The following is a 19,285-nucleotide window of genomic DNA, read 5'->3' as shown; positions in this document are numbered from 1 at the left end:
GAACCGGGGGTGTAATTACAATGGATTGCCTGCAGGGGCGCACTATATATAGAAGTCAAGGAGTACCATTGACTTCTATATATAGTGCGCCCCTGTTGGACACTCCATTGAAATTACAATGGATGTGTATGTACATGTAATACAGTATACAGTGTTTTTGATTGAATACATTTATGGAATACTTTGGGGAGCAAGTGTCCTTGCTCCCCAAAGTATTCCATAAATGTAATCAATCAGTACATAACAGTAAGCACGCTGCTGCCGCCACCGAACGCCCGCCGCTACCGAACGCCCCCCGCTACCGAACGCCCGCCAAACCGCCGCTCTGGACTACACTCAACTACTACTCTCATCAGAGAGAGTAGTAGCTGGGTTCTATCGCCGCCACCGCCGCTGATGGGCGCAGGGGGAGCCGCTCATCACTCTGCAGCTATCATCCCCCTCCGCTCCCCCCTCCTCCTCCTCCAGCCAAACTTTACTCTATGTGATCGCTGAATCCCCGCCGGCGCCGCTTCCTGGTGTCCCCGGCCGGCATGCGTGATCGGAGAGCGGCGCCGGCGGGGATTCAGCGATCACATAGAGTAAAGTTTGGCCGGAGAAGGAGGGGCTCCCCCTGCGCCCATCAGCAGCAGCGGCAGCAGCGATAGAACCCAGCTACTACTCTCTCTGATGAGAGTAGTAGTTGAGTGTAGTCCAGAGCAGCGGTTCGGTAGCGGCGGGCGGGCGGCGGTTCGGCGTGCTTACTGTTATGTACTGATTGATTACATTTATGGAATACTTTGGGGAGCAAGGACACTTGCTCCCCAAAATATTCCATAAATGTATTCAATCAAAAACACTGTATATTGTATTACATGTACATACACATCCATTGTAATTGCAATGGAGTGTCCAACAGGGGCGCACTATATATAGTAGTCAATGGTACTCATTACACCCCCAGTTTGTGACGTCATCTCTTTTTAGAGAATCTGAAGTCTCCCTGATCTACTAAATTAAGGGAAATAGCCCTATATGTGCATTTCCCATAATTAATGTACATTAGAAATTTGTCTAACTTTCCGTAAGTAATAACATATTAAAAAATAGTTTTGGCCGGAGTTGTCCTTTAAGAACATTATAGAGAGGAAAATATAATGTAAATAATACAAATACTTACCTTCTAACTACAGCAATAATGACAGCGTTTTCTGAATGTTTGGTAGCTCTGATGGACCTTAAATATAAGCAAAGAAAAGAAATAGTCAGCGACACAGTCTTGAGGAGCTATTATAGCTGAGAATTTCAATTTGCTGCGTTCATAAATATAAACTTGTCACGGTCTGTTCCTGCCGTCCCGCTGATGGCGTACATGCAAGGTAGAAGTAGATTTCTCTTCCTGACATAAATGTTACTGATGACGCAGAGAGAACTTGAGTGTTTTAAGGTGGCCATACAACTTCAGCAGAACGACTCTTCAGCCGTCAGTTTTCTCTTCCACCTACCTCCCCATACACAGGAATGTTTGGCGCGGTCAAGTGGTCCTATGTTCTCAATGGGGAGGGGAAGCCGCAGCCAGACTGCTCTGGATGCAACTTATCTCTCTGAGAACAAAAGGTTCAGATGTCAAAAGTTTCTTAAAATTATAGGTACCCTTTAAAAGAGTAGTTCATAAGAAAAACTGTTCAAATAACTGGTGCCAGAAAGTATCAGAGATTTGTGATTTACTTCTATTAAAAATCTTAAATCTCCCTGTACTTATCAACTGCTGTATGTCATGCAGGAAGTGGTGTATTCTTTGCAGTCTGACACAGTACTCTCTGCTGCCACCTCTGTCTATGTCAGGAACTGTCCACATCAGTAGTAAATCCCCATAGAAAACCTCTCCTGCTCTCTAGTCTGGAAAAGAATACCACTTACTACAGGACATACAGCAGTTGATAAGTGCTGAAAGACTTGAGATTTTTTTTTATAGAAGTAAATAACAAATCTCTAGACACTGTTCATTTGTGGGTGTAAGCCTCATACTCAGAGAAATGGAAGGGGCTTGTAAAGTTAACGGGCATCAAATAAATATATATATATATATATATATATATATATATATATATATATATATATAGTTGACTATCAATTAATACAATGACTAAAGGTAATAAACCTAATATGACATACAGACCATCATTCCAATGTGTAAACTCATCAGCCAGGTCAGAACAGAGGATATGAGAAGGTTTCCTGCATCTAGCGAGGATAGTCATGCCCACAGTACAGAATAATGTGCATGTGTATTACTGTGCCCAGGAGAGGAACCACCTTTATCAGTGTATTACTCAGCACAGCACTGAGAACTGACAGCTGTGTATTTAAATAACTCACCGGCAGAATCTGTTATTAACGGGAAAACTAAGGATTTATCACTTTTAGGAAAATGGAAACAAACATTTCCAATAATACTCTTCAGTAACTGCATTAGATTCCCTTAAATGACTTCTCCCATTACGTTGTACATCGTCACACTAATTTCTTTGTATTTGTGGCTTTTCACAGATGATACAATTATGGGCAAGCACAGCCTTTTCAGTGGTGTCATAGCCAATACTGGGAAAATGGCTCCGTACTGCCCTCAATACAATCCTCAGGATTATTCTGAGAATTTACACAGTGCCCCAACAAAGCACCCATAAAAAAATCTACATGGCTGCTACTGTTATCTTTTGGAACCAAAAACATAAAGACATATAGGAAATATAAAAATTGCTATTTATTGAAGTATAGTTAAAAATTTTTTTTTAAAAAATAAGTCAAATCACATAAGAATTGTAAGAATTTGGTCACATACCGACACAGAGGGTGAAGCTGTCACAGATGTCCTCAGGAAGAGGAGAATCCAAAAAATTATAAAGAAGCAGCAAAAGGACAAATCCACCAAAGTGTAGACCAGGGGAGGACAGCTCCCCCCAAACCCAATGTACATTTTGCACATACTGTAGCTTCTTCTGGGGTTGTTTTATCCTTTGTCAAATTCTGTATGATTTTAGAAACAATTGTGGAAAGCACTAGATTCTATATTACACAGTTGCACTCAAAACATGCATTAAAAGGAACCTACCATCACTCTGATGCTGCTTGAACCACAAGTCATCGGAGTGGTCCCTGGCGGCTTCTCCACGCCCCACCTGCCTTGATTTATAGATCTTTCCCTGTTTGAGTAGATCAATCAATTATGGCTGTAGGGCTAGCAGAAGCAACCCAGGACTACCCTGATGACTGGTGGTTCAGGCAGCTGGAATGTGATGACAGGTTACCTTCAAAGAAGTGTTTTGGGTGAATGTGAAAAAAAAAGAAAAACAACAGGGATGGCAGGGGGTCGTGGCAATATAATAATAAAGTATTACTCTCATCCCCCCTCCCCCATGCCCCAGCAGCGCCACTACTCACTGTCAGCCTCCGCTGCCCTGGGTTCCTGTATCAATACGACATCACAGGAGGTACCCACTCAGCCAGTTAGTGACTGCAGAGGTGTCCCGCCTCAGTAACTGGTTGGCTGAGCAGGCATTTCTGAGTGGGGCCGTGACATCACAAGATTGGGAGATCCAGGAGAGTGGCGGTTGACTGTGAGGTTGATGCTGCGGGGGCATTGGGATGGGTAAGTTCATTACTATGTTTCCACCACCCCTTGCCCTCCCTGTTTTTTTTTTTTACTTTGCCTGGAGTTCCGCTTTAAAGGGGTACTCCAACAAAATCTCCAGTCTTCTAGTGCTTAGCTGCTGTATATCCAGCAGGAAGCGGTGTATTCTTTTCAGCCTGACACAGTGCACTCTGCTGCCACCTCTGTCCATGTCAGAACTGTGCAGAGCAGTAGCAAATCCCCATAGAATACCTCTCCTGCTCTCCAGACTGGAAAGAATTCACTGCCTCCTGTAGGACATACAGCAGCTGATAAGTACTGGAAGACATGAGATGTTTTAATAAAAGTAAATTCCAAATATTTTTGCTCTGATTTTTATATGTCCATAGCTACAACAGGTCTAATTCCAATATTAAGGCCCAGTCTCTCGCTGCATCAATAATACCGATAAGTCACAGGTGACATGTTGGTCATGGTGACAATATTTCTATCCATCCATATTTCTATTCATTACATCAACACAGTTATAGTCTTAGATCTATTAGACACTAAAGCCATATAACACTTTTACAGGCTGCAAATCACTGTCTGGGGTAATACCACCTTCTGGGGCATAATTGTTTTATGGAAACCTTGAAGACAACAAAACTGGTATGATTATAGATAAAGAAGCCCAGAAATCCCTGTTAACCCAGCGTCTCCTACTGTAACATCATAACATGACAATGCGCTAGGAGAAAACGTGACAAATACATACTTAAAGAGGACCTGTCACCCCCGGTGACGGGGTGACAGGCTCCCGACCCCCCGTTAGAGCCCCCTATACTCACGTGATCCCGCCGGGTCCCGCTTCTGGAGATGGTCGGATCACTGAGATATCGGCACCCCAAGCCCGGCGCTCGCGCTCCTCAGATGAGTCCAACACTCATAGAGAATGACAGGAGAGTCCAGCGCTCCGTCATTCTCTATGAGCGTTGGACTCATCTGAGGAGCGCGCGCGCCGGGCTGCAGCGGCTGAGATCTCCGTGACCCGACCATCTCCAGAAGCGGGACCCGGCGGGATCATGTGAGTATAGGGGGCTCTAACGGGGAGTCGGGAGCCTGTCACCCCGGCACGGGGGGGTGACAGGTTCCCTTTAACCTAAATTGCATAAGCTGAAATACAGTGCCTGTATCCAGGGCCGTATTTACCACAAGGCACCCGTGGTTTGGTGCCTAGGGCAGCACTTTGCAGGGGGGCAGCACCAGGAAGCAGGGGGAAGAAAACAACTTTTTTTTTGTAGTCTTTCACTTCCCTCTCCGACGTGTTTTTTTTTTTTTTTTTTTTTTGGGGGGGGGGGGGGGGGGCACAGGCGCGATTGCAGAGTAGAGTGAGGGAGACTGGTGTTGCGGTATAAAATGTGACACCTGGAACTAGGGCTGGGCGATTAATCGAATTAATTCGATTAATCGCCCAGACAGTTAGAATCGATTTGATTTTTTGTGAAAATCGTAAATTCGATTTTCACAAAAAATCATTGCGGGCGGCGCGGTAAAGTGTCGGGTCCGGAGAGAGTTGCAGGACGGCGCGGTGAGGTGCAGGGCCGGCGGTCAGGAGAGATGTGGTATCGGCGGCTCCAGCCTCTTCACAGAGCCGCGGCTGACCTCTCCCGCCCCTTACACGTTAGTGCCGCGCTGAGCTGCGTCCCGCTCTCTTCCTGTCACACGTGCAGGTCCTGTTCTGTGGAGGAGGCGGCAGGGATCGCAGCAGAAGGAGAGAACGTCGCTGCCCGCTGTACAGCTCCAGGACCCGCAGCGACGTTCTCTCCTTCTGCTGCGATCCCTGCCGCCTCCTCCACAGAACAGGACCTGCACGTGTGACAGGAAGAGAGCGGGACGCAGCTCAGCGCGGCACTAACGTGTAAGGGGCGGGAGAGGTCAGCCGCGGCTCTGTGAAGAGGCTGGATCCGCCGGTACCACATCTCTCCTGACTGCCGGCCCTGCACCTCCCCGCGCAGTCCTGACACTTTACCACGCCTGCCTAGTCCCCCTCAGCTGCCCCATACCCCCTCAGTGTCCCCTCAGCTGCCCCATACCCCCTCAGTGTCCCCTCAGCTGCCCCATACCCCCTCAGTGTCCCCTCAGCTGCCCCATACCCCCTCAGTGTCCCCTCAGCTGCCCCATACCCCCTCAGCTGCCCCATACCCCCTCAGTGTCCCCTCAGCTGCCCCATACCCCTGAGTGACCCCCAGCCGGCTTCATATCCCTCAGTGACCCCCAGCCTGCCCCATACCCCTCAGTGACCCCCAGCCTGCCCCATACCCCTCAGTGACCCCCAGCCTGCCCCATACCCCTCAGTGACCCCCAGCCTGCCCCATACCCCTCAGTGACCCCCAGCCTGCCTCATACCCCTCAGTGACCCCCAGCCTGCCCCATACCCCTCAGTGTCCCCTCAGCTGCCCCATACCCCTCAGTGACCCCCAGCCTGCCCCATACCCCTCAGTGACCCCCAGCCTGCCTCATACCCCTCAGTGACCCCCAGCCTGCCTCATACCCCTCAGTGACCCCCAGCCTGCCTCATACCCCTCAGTGACCCCCAGCCTGCCTCATACCCCTCAGTGACCCCCAGCCTGCCCCATACCCCTCAGTGTCCCCTCAGCTGCCCCATACCCCTCAGTGACCCCCAGCCTGCCCCATACCCCTCAGTGACCCCCAGCCTGCCTCATACCCCTCAGTGACCCCCAGCCTGCCCCATACCCCTCAGTGACCCCCAGCCTGCCCCATACCCCTCAGTGACCCCCAGCCTGCCTCATACCCCTCAGTGACCCCCAGCCTGCCTCATACCCCTCAGTGACCCCCAGCCTGCCCCATACCCCTCAGTGACCCTTAGCCTGCTTCATACCCCTCAGTGACCCCCAGCCTGCCTCATACCCCTCAGTGACCCCCAGCCTGCCCCATACCCACTCAGTGACCCCCAGTCCACCCCATACCCCCTCAGTAGTACTACTACACCCATCATCTATACCTGTACTACTACCACACTCCTCATCTTTACCTGTACTATTACACCCCTTATCCACTATACCCTCACTACTACTCCCTACCTAGATGAAGGCACAAAGAAGATCGCCTATACTATATGGGGGCACAGAGTACATAGGGCACATATTTGGGAAAACTACTTATATGGGGCACACAATGTGTTTGTCTACTACATGGGGGCACAGGAGGAGCACTGTTACACTGGGAAACAATATAGTTGTCTCAAACGTCAATAAAATCGTATCTGATGCTGCAGGGAGAAAAATGTCCTATTTATTTAGCAAAAACAAAAAAATCGAGATTTAAATCGAGAATCGTCCAAAATTTTTAAAAAAATCGAGATTTTATTTTTTGGCCATATCGCCCAGCCCTACCTGGAACTATTACCTACCAATCCTGTGGTGGGGCATCCTCAAGTTTAGTGCCTAGGGCAGCAGCAGCTGTTAATACGGCCCTGCCTGTATCTGCAGGTAGTTACATGCTTGCCAACCACATACACAAACTAAAATTAGCAGGTACTAGTAGTAGTAGGTCCAAGATGATAACCTTTACTCACACTAAAGAAGTGGAATTTTGGAATAAGAACTTATAACATGTTTTTCTATCTATCTATCTATCTAACTGTGAAATCCCCCCCCCCCCCAACACACACACACTTTACAATGAATGTATCAGTTACAGAATTTCCGGTCACTTTGTCCTGAATATGAGTAGTATTGAAAAAAAGCAATGCTTACCTGCATAGAGCTTCTGCATCGAAACATCGCGACTGTCGATGATCGATAATAATAATTTCATGATGTTTATCTAAAAAGCTTTCCAAAGCAGATTCTGGTGTCTTGGCAATGTTAGACTTAAAGCCCGCTTTTTCACATGCACAACAGAATCCATTACTCTGGCTATCTTCTTTGGCAAATACTAAAAGTACCTAATTAGCAGAATAGAAACAAGAAAGAAGAAAGGGCGCCTTAAAATGTTTTACTAGTGTTAAATGGAACTAATATTTTCAGCTGCTGAATAATTGATTTCAAAGCAAAACAATTATTTTTTTTATACGCCTTATGATGTTTTGACACAAAACCACAGATAATGATTTCCCGAATCCACTGTGCGTTATTAAAACCATATATTACAGTAACAGATATTGTAATTCTCTGAGCCAGCCTGATGAACTGTTTCCTTCCCTTTCTTAGAGCAAAATACTGGGGAGATGGCGTTAGTAAAGGAAGTTATGTTTGAAGGAGGTAGCCAGGCTTTTAAATTGAGTATTATCAATTTTAGCTTGGAGGGACTAGAGAAGACGAGTTTGATCGCTTGGCATTTAAATACCGGTGGCTGTCTGTATCTATGTTTTCCCGGACTCCCTAAGGGCTGCATCCAACTCTTTCAGCCACCGGTATTCATATACCGGATCAAAGGCCAGTTGTGTAGGGATTCTTTTTTCCAGTGGTAGCAAAAGCTGTAGCCCAAAAACTGCCGGCGCTAGATTTAGCGCCAATATATGTGGCATACAGATGAGCGAGCCTCAAGCACGCTTAGGTTCGTCTGCCCACGCGTAATAATTTGAGGATTCGGGTTCACTGTTCTGATACAGTTTTATGGACACAAAACAACCAAAACACACAGAGGGTGAATTTATCAAGATTATGTCTCGTGTATGCCAGGAAAAAGGCACACATTTTTGCACATTTTGGAGTGTGTTCTGCTCGCATGATAGGCTGAAAGGGGGGTGCGGCAAGGCGACAAGAAGGTGTGGTCTCCAGCACCTGATTTATCATGATGTACACCTGCTGGCCTGTGTTATCATTACCCTTGTCAACATGGTGTATCACTACTAGAGTTGAGGGAACCTTAAACACGCTTGGGTTTATCCGAACCCAAACTCATTACCAGTGGCTGAAGAAGTTGGATGCAGCTTAAAGCGACTCTGTACCCACAATCTGCCCACCCCAAACCACTTAAACCATCAGATAGCTGCTTTTAATCCAAGATGTGTCCTGGGGTCCTTTCGGCAGGTGATGCAGTTATTGTCCTAAAAAACAACTTTTAAGCTTGCAGCCCTGTGTCAAATTGGCATGGCCTAGAGTGTCTGTGCATTAGGCCTGCACCGCCCCTCTGTCCCTCCTCCTTACCCTCTTCAACATTAGGAATGCGCCAGGCAGGTATTCTCCTAATCATCACCAGTCTGAACACTGCACATGTGTTGGATCATTAAGGCACCTGTGCAGTGTTCAGACAAGTGAGGAATATATGAAGTTCTGCCCAGGGGCATTCCTAATGGTAAAGAGGGCGGGGAGGAGGGATGGATAGGTGGTGCAAGCCTAGGGCATAGACAGTCTAGGCCACACCAATTTGACACAGGGCTGCAAGATTACAAGTTGTTGTTTTTTAAGACAATAACTGCATCACCTGCCGAACGGACCCCAGGACAGATCTAAGCTATAAGAAGGTACAAGCGGTTGGGGGGGGGGGGGGCAGATTGTGGGTACAGAGTCACTTTAAGGGAATCTTGGAAAACATGAATACAGGCTATGGCTGTATTCATGTTTTCCAGGCAGCTATAGGACCGCATCTAACTCTTTCAACTATCGGTAATCAAATCCCGAGAGTTTGGGTTCAAACAAACCCGAGAGTGCCCAAGGTTCCCTCATCTCTAGCCACTACACAATCTTAAACAAGCAGCACTAAATGGACAAAATCACATTGGAAGAAGGCACATCCCAATGACAAGCGGAATGGTGATAGTAAATTCATCATTTATTTACACTTTTCCAAGAGGATTAACATAAGATTGTTTCTATAACAAAATAATCAACAATTGTTATTTTAGGAGTAATACAAGTGTTTTTTTTTAAACAGGCATGTCTGGATGTCTTACTCTTAGGGCTAATGCACAGCATACATAAGAGGAAATATATCACTTTGTCAGGCCAAACTAGTCCACTGTCCTGCCCTAAAATTTGTCAATTTTTACACTGCACTTGGCAAGTGGGTGGAACTTGATGTAAAGTGGACATAAAAGTAGGTGTAGCCTCCTGCAAAGCTGTGAAACTTTAGAGTAACTTACTGCTAGCTCAGGGTGTGCTCTTTCATACAAATTCCCTACTTACAGTTCCATACTATTTTGCTGTAGGTACTTTGTATCATCTCTATGTAGTAAAGATTCTAGGCAAAAAAAAAAAAAAATTCTATGAGGCTATATATCCCACATAGTATTTCCATCTGTCTTTTGGTCAGTTTTTCAACCAAAACCAATGGTGCGTTGAAAACACAAAACTGTGCAGATCTTCTCATTCAAATTTTGTCCTGTCAGTTCCATTTCTGACTGTGGTTGAAAAAAGACCAAAAGACTGATGGAAACACTATGGGGGACAATGGCCAGATGCAAATAAATGTATTCGCAAATGGCCGTTTTGCGAATAAATATTTGCATCTGGCCATTTTCCACCTGGTACGCCAGGGAGCAGGTGTGGAGGGGGCGCGGACTCTGGGTCCGCTTAATTCATAATTTTTACATTTTTGCATTTTACATATGCTTTTCCTGTCTGTGCATCCATAACGTAGAAGACGGCCTTTATTCTCCTGCCTTCTTACTCCCAGTTTTTATCCAGTCCCTGCCGGATTTACAGCTTACACCTCTCAGCCCTGCCTCCAAATATCAGCCCTGCACTGTGCCGACAAATTACAAGATGTGGAAGCAGGGCTCACTTTGACCAGAGAATGAAATTATGTTATGGAATCAGTGGCAGATATATGAAAGGTACCATGTGTCTCTTTGCTATCTAAGAGCCAGTTCACACAGAGTAAAACTGACAGAATTCCATGGTGGAACTCTCTGCCGCGGAATCCCGCCAGCCTCCGTGTCATACAGACAGTCTATGGGAGGGCTCACATCTCCTCTCTCCGCGCGGAAGAACTGACATGTCAATTCTTCCAAGCGGAGAGAGGAGGCGTGGAAGCCCTCCCATAGACTGCCTGTATGACAGGGAGGCTGGCGGGATTCTGAGGCGGGGAGAGTTCCACCACGGAATTCTGTCAGTTTTACTCCATGTGAATTGGCCCTAACAGTATCAGAAGGAATGTGAATTGCACGTGACCGTTTCACATATAGGTGGGTCACGGGTAGCCTTTCTTCAGATATTATCTTCATCTAGTTTAAAGAGGATGTACCCCCTGGTACATCCTCTTTAACCTAAACCCACTGATGGAACGGCGCCGGCACGGGAAAGCCGGTGCTGCAGTCCGTTTATCGGACCGAGGCCCTGTTCCCGTGCACTGCGCCGTTCTATGCACTGGAACCAGCCGGTGGTCAAGCAATGGAGGCGGGCCGGGCCGCCCCCAGTGGGAGGGAATTCCCTCCCCTGTATGACGCGGCTCCATTCATTCTAAGGGAGCCACGTCATACTCTTATTCTTTTAAATGACAGTAACATTTTAAGGCTCCATTTACATTCATGTCATAACTTTAGTTTTTAAAGGAGCTGTGGCAGACCTGACGGATCTGGTATGATCCATTTGGCAACAGATCCTATTGACTCATAATAGGTTCATCATGTTACTTTTTCTTTTTTAACAGGATAAAATTGCACAGCATGCTATAATATTCATGCTGCCATAGTGATAAAAAAACAACAAACAAAACATTAACTTGTTACAAAGCAGAGAACATAGGCATCAACATATGACTAATAGGCTATGTTCACACATAGTATTTCACTCACTATTTTGGTCAGAGTTTTGTCAACCAAAACCAAGAGTGGATTGAAAACACAGAAACTGTACAGATCTTTCCATTGAAGTTTTCCTCTCTTTTGGTTCCACTCCTGATTTTGGATAAAAATACAATGTGTGACATAGCCTTAAAATGGCATTTCTATCTTTATGGTAGCTTCACACATACCGTATAGAAAAGGATTTGATGATGCCAATCCGCAGCAGATTTGGTCTGCAAAACTGAACACAGCATCAAATCTGCTGAAGATCCTGTACATGTGAATGCACCCGGGTTAAATAGGAAATTTCACAACAGGGATATATATATATATATATATATATATATATATATATATATATATATATATATATATATAAACACACGCACACACACTTTTTTTTTTTTTTTTTTTTTGCCATGACATGACATTTGTTATGTATTTTAACTCTTTTGGCACAACTAATACTCTCATCTTGATCTAGAAGCATTTCTTTAATCTGGACCTTAAAGGGAACCAATCACCTCAAAAATGCATATATAGCTTTTTAAATGTGCTGTTAGAGCACACAGCACACTTTCCATACATGTTTCTATATACTCCCTGCCTCCCCCGTGTAATCCATAAAGTAACTTTATAAAACTGGCACCCGGTATGCAAATTACATCAGGTAGTCACCTGGGCGGTGTTCGGCTAGATGGTAGTCACAGTCAGTCCGTGTCCCCTGGGCGTTCTTCGGCGGTAATCACGCCCCTCTGGGCGTGATTCAAATCACCCAGTAGCTCCGACGTCTGTACTGCGCCTGTGCAGAATAGCCTCGAACTCTGGCTCGCACTGAGTTCGAGGCTATTCTGCACAGGCGCAGTACAGCCTGAATGGGAGCGGTTGTACTGCGCATGCACGGCGGCATAAGAACCTAGGCACGCCGACGTTGTGCACGGCGCGCTCCCGAGTGACGTCGGAGCTACTGGGTGATTTGAATCACGCCCAGAGGGACGTGATTACCGCCGAAGAACGCCCAGGGGACCCGGACTGACTAGCCGAACACCGCCCAGGTGACTACCTGAGGTAATTTGCATACCGGGCGCCAGTTTTATAAAGTTACGTCATGGATTACACGGGGGAGGCAGGGAGTATATAGAAACATATATGGAAAGTGTGCTGTATGCTCTAACAGCACATTTAAAAAATATATGCGTTTTTGAGGTGATTGGTTCCCTTTAAACCCTTTAGATGTTGCAGTCCTGAGACAAGTTGCCATAGTAGACAGTGGACCTCAGGTCTGCTATGTGGAATGCCTGCTAGGCAATAACATTTTTTTTCTGTTGTTGTAGTAGTGTGTTATCTTGAAAATGTCATTAATATTATAACTTCAGCATATTTGATTATGTATTTTCAGATATTTTATTATAATACATTTGATACCAAGAGGGCATCCAATGATCATATTACTGTCAGAACTAAATTAAATACACCTTGTAAATCCCTCACAGCTCCGGTGCCACGCTCCTGTGGTGCTCTGTTTAGATCTTAGGAGCCTGTCCCTGGCAGTACGTGCAGCCTGTCCCTGGCAGTACGTGCAGCCTGTCCCTGGCAGTACGTGCAGCCTGTCCCTGGCAGTACGTGCAGCCTGTCCCTGGCAGTACGTGCAGCCTGTCCCTGGCAGTACGTGCAGCCTGTCCCTGGCAGTACGTGCAGCCTGTCCCTGGCAGTACGTGCAGCCTGTCCCTGGCAGTGCGTGCAGCCTGTCCCTGGCAGTGCGTGCAGCCTGTCCCTGGCAGTACGTGCAGCCTGTCCCTGTTACTGGCATCAGTGCTGTGGCAAAGGACCACTGAAGCATTGTCATTAGAGCGGTGGAGGATTTAAGAGATGACTATTCATTGTTTTTTTTTATGTATTTTTTTAAAAAAATTTTGCTATTAGACAAAGTATTATTTTTACATGTCTAAAATAGGTTTAGGAGAACTAAACTAATATAGCATTTTCATGATACAATATTGTGGAGGGGAAACAGTAATAAAGAAAATACTCCTCTGGTGTGTTCCTCAGTATAGCTTTTGATTTGTTTATACAAAAATACCAGTGATGTTAAAAATACACTCTACCGATCTTCACATAACAATACCTGAAGTTGATCTTGGTGGAGTCTCATCGGACCAAACTGCACCTCTGTTACAGCTGCCTATGAAAAAAACAATGCACATTAGTTTTATACTCCAGATCCATTAAAACCAACAGTATATATTACAAAAAACAAAAAATAAACAAAAAAAAACAAGTGACAGAAAAAATGCACATTAGTATGCACAAAGAAAACAGCTGAGGCAAAGGCTACATTGTGTACCTTGCAGTTTAGACCCTCTTATTGTCATATATACAGAGCTATAATTAAGAGTATTCCAATAAGATATTTACTGCATATACATAACATAAAACATAAAAGTCTAAGGGTTCACACACACCGTATTACAGCTGATTTTCTGCTGCGGATCCTCAGCAGATCCTCAGCAGATCTGATCTAAAAAACCGAACACAGCATCAAATCTGCTGCGGATCCTGTATGTGTGAATGAACCATAATAGCTGGGGACATTTGCTTGGCTGTTTCTATTACCACCAATAAGAAGTAAAGGAAATATTTCATATTCAAGCAATAAAGGTAAATAAACAGAATACACCTTGAGGGAGCGTTCACATGTACAGGATCTGCAGCAGATTTGATGGCACAGATTTGAATCTGCAGCAGCAGTTACTTTGCATTGAATCTGCAACTTCAAATCTGCGCCATCAAATCTGCTGCAGATCCTGTACGTGTGAACGCACTCTTAGGCTGTGTTCACACATTGCAGTTTTATTGCAGTACTGCTGCTGTGATTTTACAATACTGCATAATTTTAGTGAAAACCCTGCAGAACCGCGAAAGTACTGCAATAAAACTGCTAATGTAATAAAACAGAAATGTATCTCAGTATTTTTGTTTATTGTCACATTGTGAGCAATGAAATGGGACCTTTACTTGCTCATAAACAGTTGAGTTCCAGTACTATGACCACTTCCTAGCAGGCCTGAGCTCATGTAGGAAGTTATGTGTAGTGATCTGACTTGGTGGGTATGTAAGGTGTGTGATAGACTGTCTGCACACATATCCTTGGTAGCTGTCATACAGCTTATTCCCACGTTCTGCATATCACGGATGGGGAAGCCATGTGGCCCTGTCATTACAGTGCCGCAGAGACTTTAACAGTTTCCCAGCTACCGGCATGATAGTCATACATGGTGCCGGATGGGGAAACACTCTACTACAGGGCTTCCCCATCCATAGCGTCCGTAAAATACAGGACTTTATCAATCGTAATCAGGAATAATTGGCTTACGGCCAAGGGTGACGGTAATTCTAAAACTACACCGTTCGTGAACTGTTCATGTGCTGCTGTAGACAAGAAGTATGGTGAGTGGACAAAGGGCACCACTGCAAATAAGTGATGAGGAGCACCATATGCCATTGTTGTGAGACGTGAACATGGGCTACAAAGATGCGTTAGGGCACCAACACACTACACTGGAGCAGCTCACAGCCAAAATGAACCAGGAGGCTTCCAGATGAGTGTTCAAAGCAGTTCACTGAACTCTACTACATGTGGGTCACTGCAGCTCTGCCAATGAGGTGGCACTGGCAGGATGTCTTCCATTCTCACTACAGTATATATTGAAATTGGACCTCTGCTGACTGGCTAAGGGTCGCCTTCCCCCATTAATCATGTTTTTCATCTGACGGAACAGATGGAGTTTGACATGTAAGATAAGAAATTTCAGGCAGCCACCCTGCAACCATTGCTGCTGGTGGTGGCATACATCTTTTAATGGCATTTTCTGATCTGGGTGTGAATCCATCTGTGCAGATCACATACACCCATATGTGTTGATTGGGGTGGGGTTTCCCAGGGGTGGGAGGGCCATTTCCACAATGCAACATGTCACACAGACATTGGTTGGAAGAGCAAGCCCATGACCAAGGCTTCCATGTACTAGCCAGGCCCCCAATTCACAAGACCTGAACCCAACTGAGCATCTGTGGGACCACAGACACATAGAAAAGTGTCAGCAGAGAAGGACCACCTGCTCCATCTAATGTGCTCTTTTAGTATTTCCCATGTTCGTCCTATGGATTCTCCCCCATGCCCACTCCAGCAGCTCTGGGATGCTCCACATGGCTCCAGATACCTGTGACAACTTAAGCCCCTATTCCACGGGTCGTTTAAAGGAGCAATATCGTTCGTATTCGGCCGATATCGGCCGCTACGAACGATATTCGTCCCGTGGAATAGAGTGCAACGATCAGCCGACATCGTTCATGTCGGCTGATCGTTGCAGTCGCTTGTTTTTCAACATGTTGAAAAACAAGCGACTGATATAGCAGCGATCTGCTGCCGTCGCTCCGTTGAATAGGAGCATCGGCAGCAGACGCTGCTATATCCTATGGGCTGCCCGGACGATCAGCGATCCCCCGGGCAGCCCCCCCGCAGCTCCCCGCCGCCCCCTCCCACACTCACCCGCTCGCTGCAGCCGCGTTGAATAGCGGCGGCAGCGAGCGGGGAACGAGGAGCAAACGAGCGCTAATAGCGCTCGTTTGCTCCTCCAAACGACTCGTGGAATAGGGGCAGGACCTTACTGAGCCACCCCCAGCTCTCTCGCTGCTGTCTGTGCTACACATGGTAGTTTCTTGAGATATTAGCTGGTGGTCGTAATATTGTGATTTGACTGTGCATATGGTAAATGCAAATATGAAAAATTCAGAGATTTAGGGAAAATGACAATATTCTTCACTCTTCCTATAAAGCATTACGTGATACGCTTGATAGGCACATTACACCAACACATTTCAACTACTTTGAACAATAATAAATTTTTGCCTATTTTTGTGAATATTTCTGTATCATTCTTAAGTGAAGATATCTTGTCTAGTCTCTTCAAGGATCTATTTCCATCTTTATAAAACACAAGATTTTCTGTATGTGAAGCTAAAATAGGCTCACTGAAATAAAAAAATAAAAAACCCAACACTACAACTGTCCATAGACTAAGAATTGTAGATAAGCCCTCAGAAAAGAACCACATTATGGGAACTGATGAGACGGTTCAGGAGTTAATATTTGGTAGCCTGAGAAGATGAACTTTACTATGAGCCTATCTCATGCTATCTCCTATGCTGAGCAGACAGATATATAGTTTTGGTATAAAAGTATCTGTGTGTCGTTTAACATATTCATTTTCATCTCTGCTAGTCTGTATACAGAGACAGCTGTCAATCACAAGATTCCCTTCAATATCAAAAAAGTAACATCCCTAAAGTACATTTGCTACCAAGCTGCTGAGGTCTGTCCATTATGTTGGTGAGACCAATATTCTTATTCTAACCTTAAAGGGCTATTCCACTTAAACATAACTTTTGATATGCTGCTGCCCATGGGGAGACTAACAATTTCTTCCGTACTTTTTATCTATTCAGTCTCCTTCCCCCAGTTCTCAGCTGCTGTTTTCTGCTGAAGACATGAAAATCTGTGTGAAATTTTCTCTCTGTCTCCTCCCCCCCCCCTCTTCTGAGATGGCTGATGTAAAATAAAGTCCCTGGCAGGCTTTATCTGCAACACTGTAGCTTCTTTGTAATGCTGTGAGGCTTATTCTGAGGTAAAGCTGCTGATGAACTAACTGTGATTCATCCTCCTGGCATTACAAAAAAGCTACACCGTTGCAGATAAAGCCTGCCAGGGACTTGTTTACATCAGCTGTCCCAGAAGGGTGGGGGGAGGAGGGGGAGACAGAGAGAACAGATCACACACACAGATGTTTGTGTCTTCAGCAGAAAGCAGCAGCTCAGAACTGGGGGAAGGATCCTGAATTGATAACAACAAATATGGAATGAATTGTTAGTCTTACCATGGGCAGCAACATATCAAAAGTAATGTGTGAGTGAAATACTGTACCCTTTTAACAAAGTATAAACATCCATATTAGTAAAACAGCAAATACATAGATGCATCTACCAATATGGGTATAAAAAACAAAAACAAGCAAACAACTTTACACCAGCTGCTGGCACAAGGTTTGTTACTGTGTCCAGTAAGTGAACATTTATCATCTGTACTCAACCTTGGCTCCAGAAAAACTCGAGCTGATGATAGCTTTGTCTAGTCTTCTTTAGACATCATTTACAGTGTTTAAGAGTATTCTGGCAGACAAGATTGTATTTCCTGGAAATGTGAAAAGCAACTACAATCATTAACCAGCAGTTAAACCTATGCACTCGAAATATAGGAACAGAGCAATGCTTTTGTTGATTCTCCAATTTTGGGTTAAACAATAATATGCAGACATTAATTTCATGCATATAGCTACCGTACATTTACAGATCTTAGATACTGATCCATATGGAAGTGACAGAACTGTAAGAACACAACTCTATTGACCACTGTACAAATTAGACATGTGGTCAGCCAAACCCCCTGTTTTCGACTCCTAGCTGCCAATCTAATATATATGGGGGTCTCTCATCTCTCCTCGACGGATTAAGTTGGGAGGGAAGAATTGGGAATGCCGAGTTTGAATGGTCCAGAAGAGCTGGCAGCGACTAAACTCTCTGAATGTTCATGTGTGTGGCGAAATAGGAAAGAAAGCTGGAAATTGGGGCCCTGTCCATCCCAGCAGCCCCTGAGTTACCTTTGTCCATGCAAAGCAGTGGACAATTCCGTTCGCTGCCAAGCAATTGCTGCAGCAGCTGCAGGGTCTGCCTGTATAGTGCTCAAAGGGGTTATCCAGCAAAAATCTTTTTCTTTCAAATCAACTGGTGTCAGAAAGTTATATAGATTTGTAACTGACTTCTATTAAAAAATCTCAATTCTTCCCATACCTATCAGCTGCTGTATGTCATGCAGGAAATGTTTTATTTTCAGTCTGACATAGTACTTTCTGCTGACATCTCTGGTCGAGACCGGAACTCTCCAGAGTAGGAAAAGCTTTCTATGGGAATCCCCATAGAAAACCTCTCCTGCTCTGGACAGTTCCTGTCTCAGACAGAGGTGGCAGCAGAGAGCACTGTGTCAGACTGAAAATAAAACATTTCCTGCATGACATACAGCAGCTGATAAGTATGTGAAGAATTGATTTTTTTTTAATAGAAGTAAATTACAAATCTATATAACTTTTTGAAAACAGTTGATTTGAAAGAAAAAGATTTTCGCTGGATAACCCCTTTAAGAGCTCATTACCCACAAGGGCCAGAGTGCACACCCAAATCTATCCTTAGCTAAACACCAGGTATATTAGACAGCTTCACCAGCCACACCCTGCCTGAGCAATTTGGTTCCTAGCTTGCTAGTGTCTTGCCAAGGTGTTTTACTAAGCTGTTCCATTACAGTGTTTGACCCTGTCTTGTTACCGGAGAGTCCGCTGTCCTGTACTCAGCCAGTTCATGATCACTGAATTGGTGCTACCTGCTCTGAACTTCTATCTGACTACTGACTTTGCACTAATTCAGTCCTGTACATGGACTTCTTTCATCTTGGTACTTTGCAGTACTGTCTTTTAGGCAGATGTCACTGGGACTACTCCTGTAGCACCCTGATGGTCCTCTACAGCAAAGTCTTGTTCCCTGTATAGTGGTTAAGGGGTGAAAACCAGAGGACCACATAGCACCCTCAGGAAAGACATGAAGTCAACAGTGACAAAATGGGTTCAGGTTCTTACATGTCTCTGCTGACTGAGAAAAATAAAAGGTGGACGGGATATATCCATGAAAAAACCAGCACTTATTTGTTCTGTCTGGGCAGTATGGTCGTGTGCACCACACCTAGCCTTTCCCATGGATTTCGTGTCAATAAAATCCAGCCTTAAGCAAATCGTAAAATATTTTTAATGCTATCTGCTACAAAGTAAAACATCTTAAATTCA

General features: G+C 45.1%; 1 protein-coding gene across 4 annotated transcripts in view; it reads right to left on the bottom strand.

The window, feature by feature from the left end:
- PDE8A (phosphodiesterase 8A) overlaps window positions 1–19,285 on the bottom strand; it is a 189,145-nt gene that overhangs the window by 40,586 nt on the left and 129,274 nt on the right. For 3 of the 4 annotated variants that reach the window (XM_069983555.1, XM_069983537.1, XM_069983546.1), the window contains 3 exons: window positions 13,468–13,524; window positions 7,369–7,559; window positions 1,160–1,216 (listed from right to left, as the gene is read on the bottom strand). In XM_069983555.1, coding sequence (XP_069839656.1) covers window positions 1,160–1,216; window positions 7,369–7,559; window positions 13,468–13,524 — 305 coding nt within the window. The remainder of the gene's footprint in view (window positions 1–1,159; window positions 1,217–7,368; window positions 7,560–13,467; window positions 13,525–19,285) is intronic. The other variant, XM_069983564.1, reaches the window with a different exon arrangement.

Source organism: Dendropsophus ebraccatus, chromosome 1 (genome assembly GCF_027789765.1).
Source record: "Dendropsophus ebraccatus isolate aDenEbr1 chromosome 1, aDenEbr1.pat, whole genome shotgun sequence".
Taxonomy (NCBI): domain Eukaryota; kingdom Metazoa; phylum Chordata; class Amphibia; order Anura; family Hylidae; genus Dendropsophus; species Dendropsophus ebraccatus.
The sequence above is the reverse complement of the archived record's forward strand: the minus strand, read 5'-3'. Positions and strand labels throughout refer to the sequence as shown.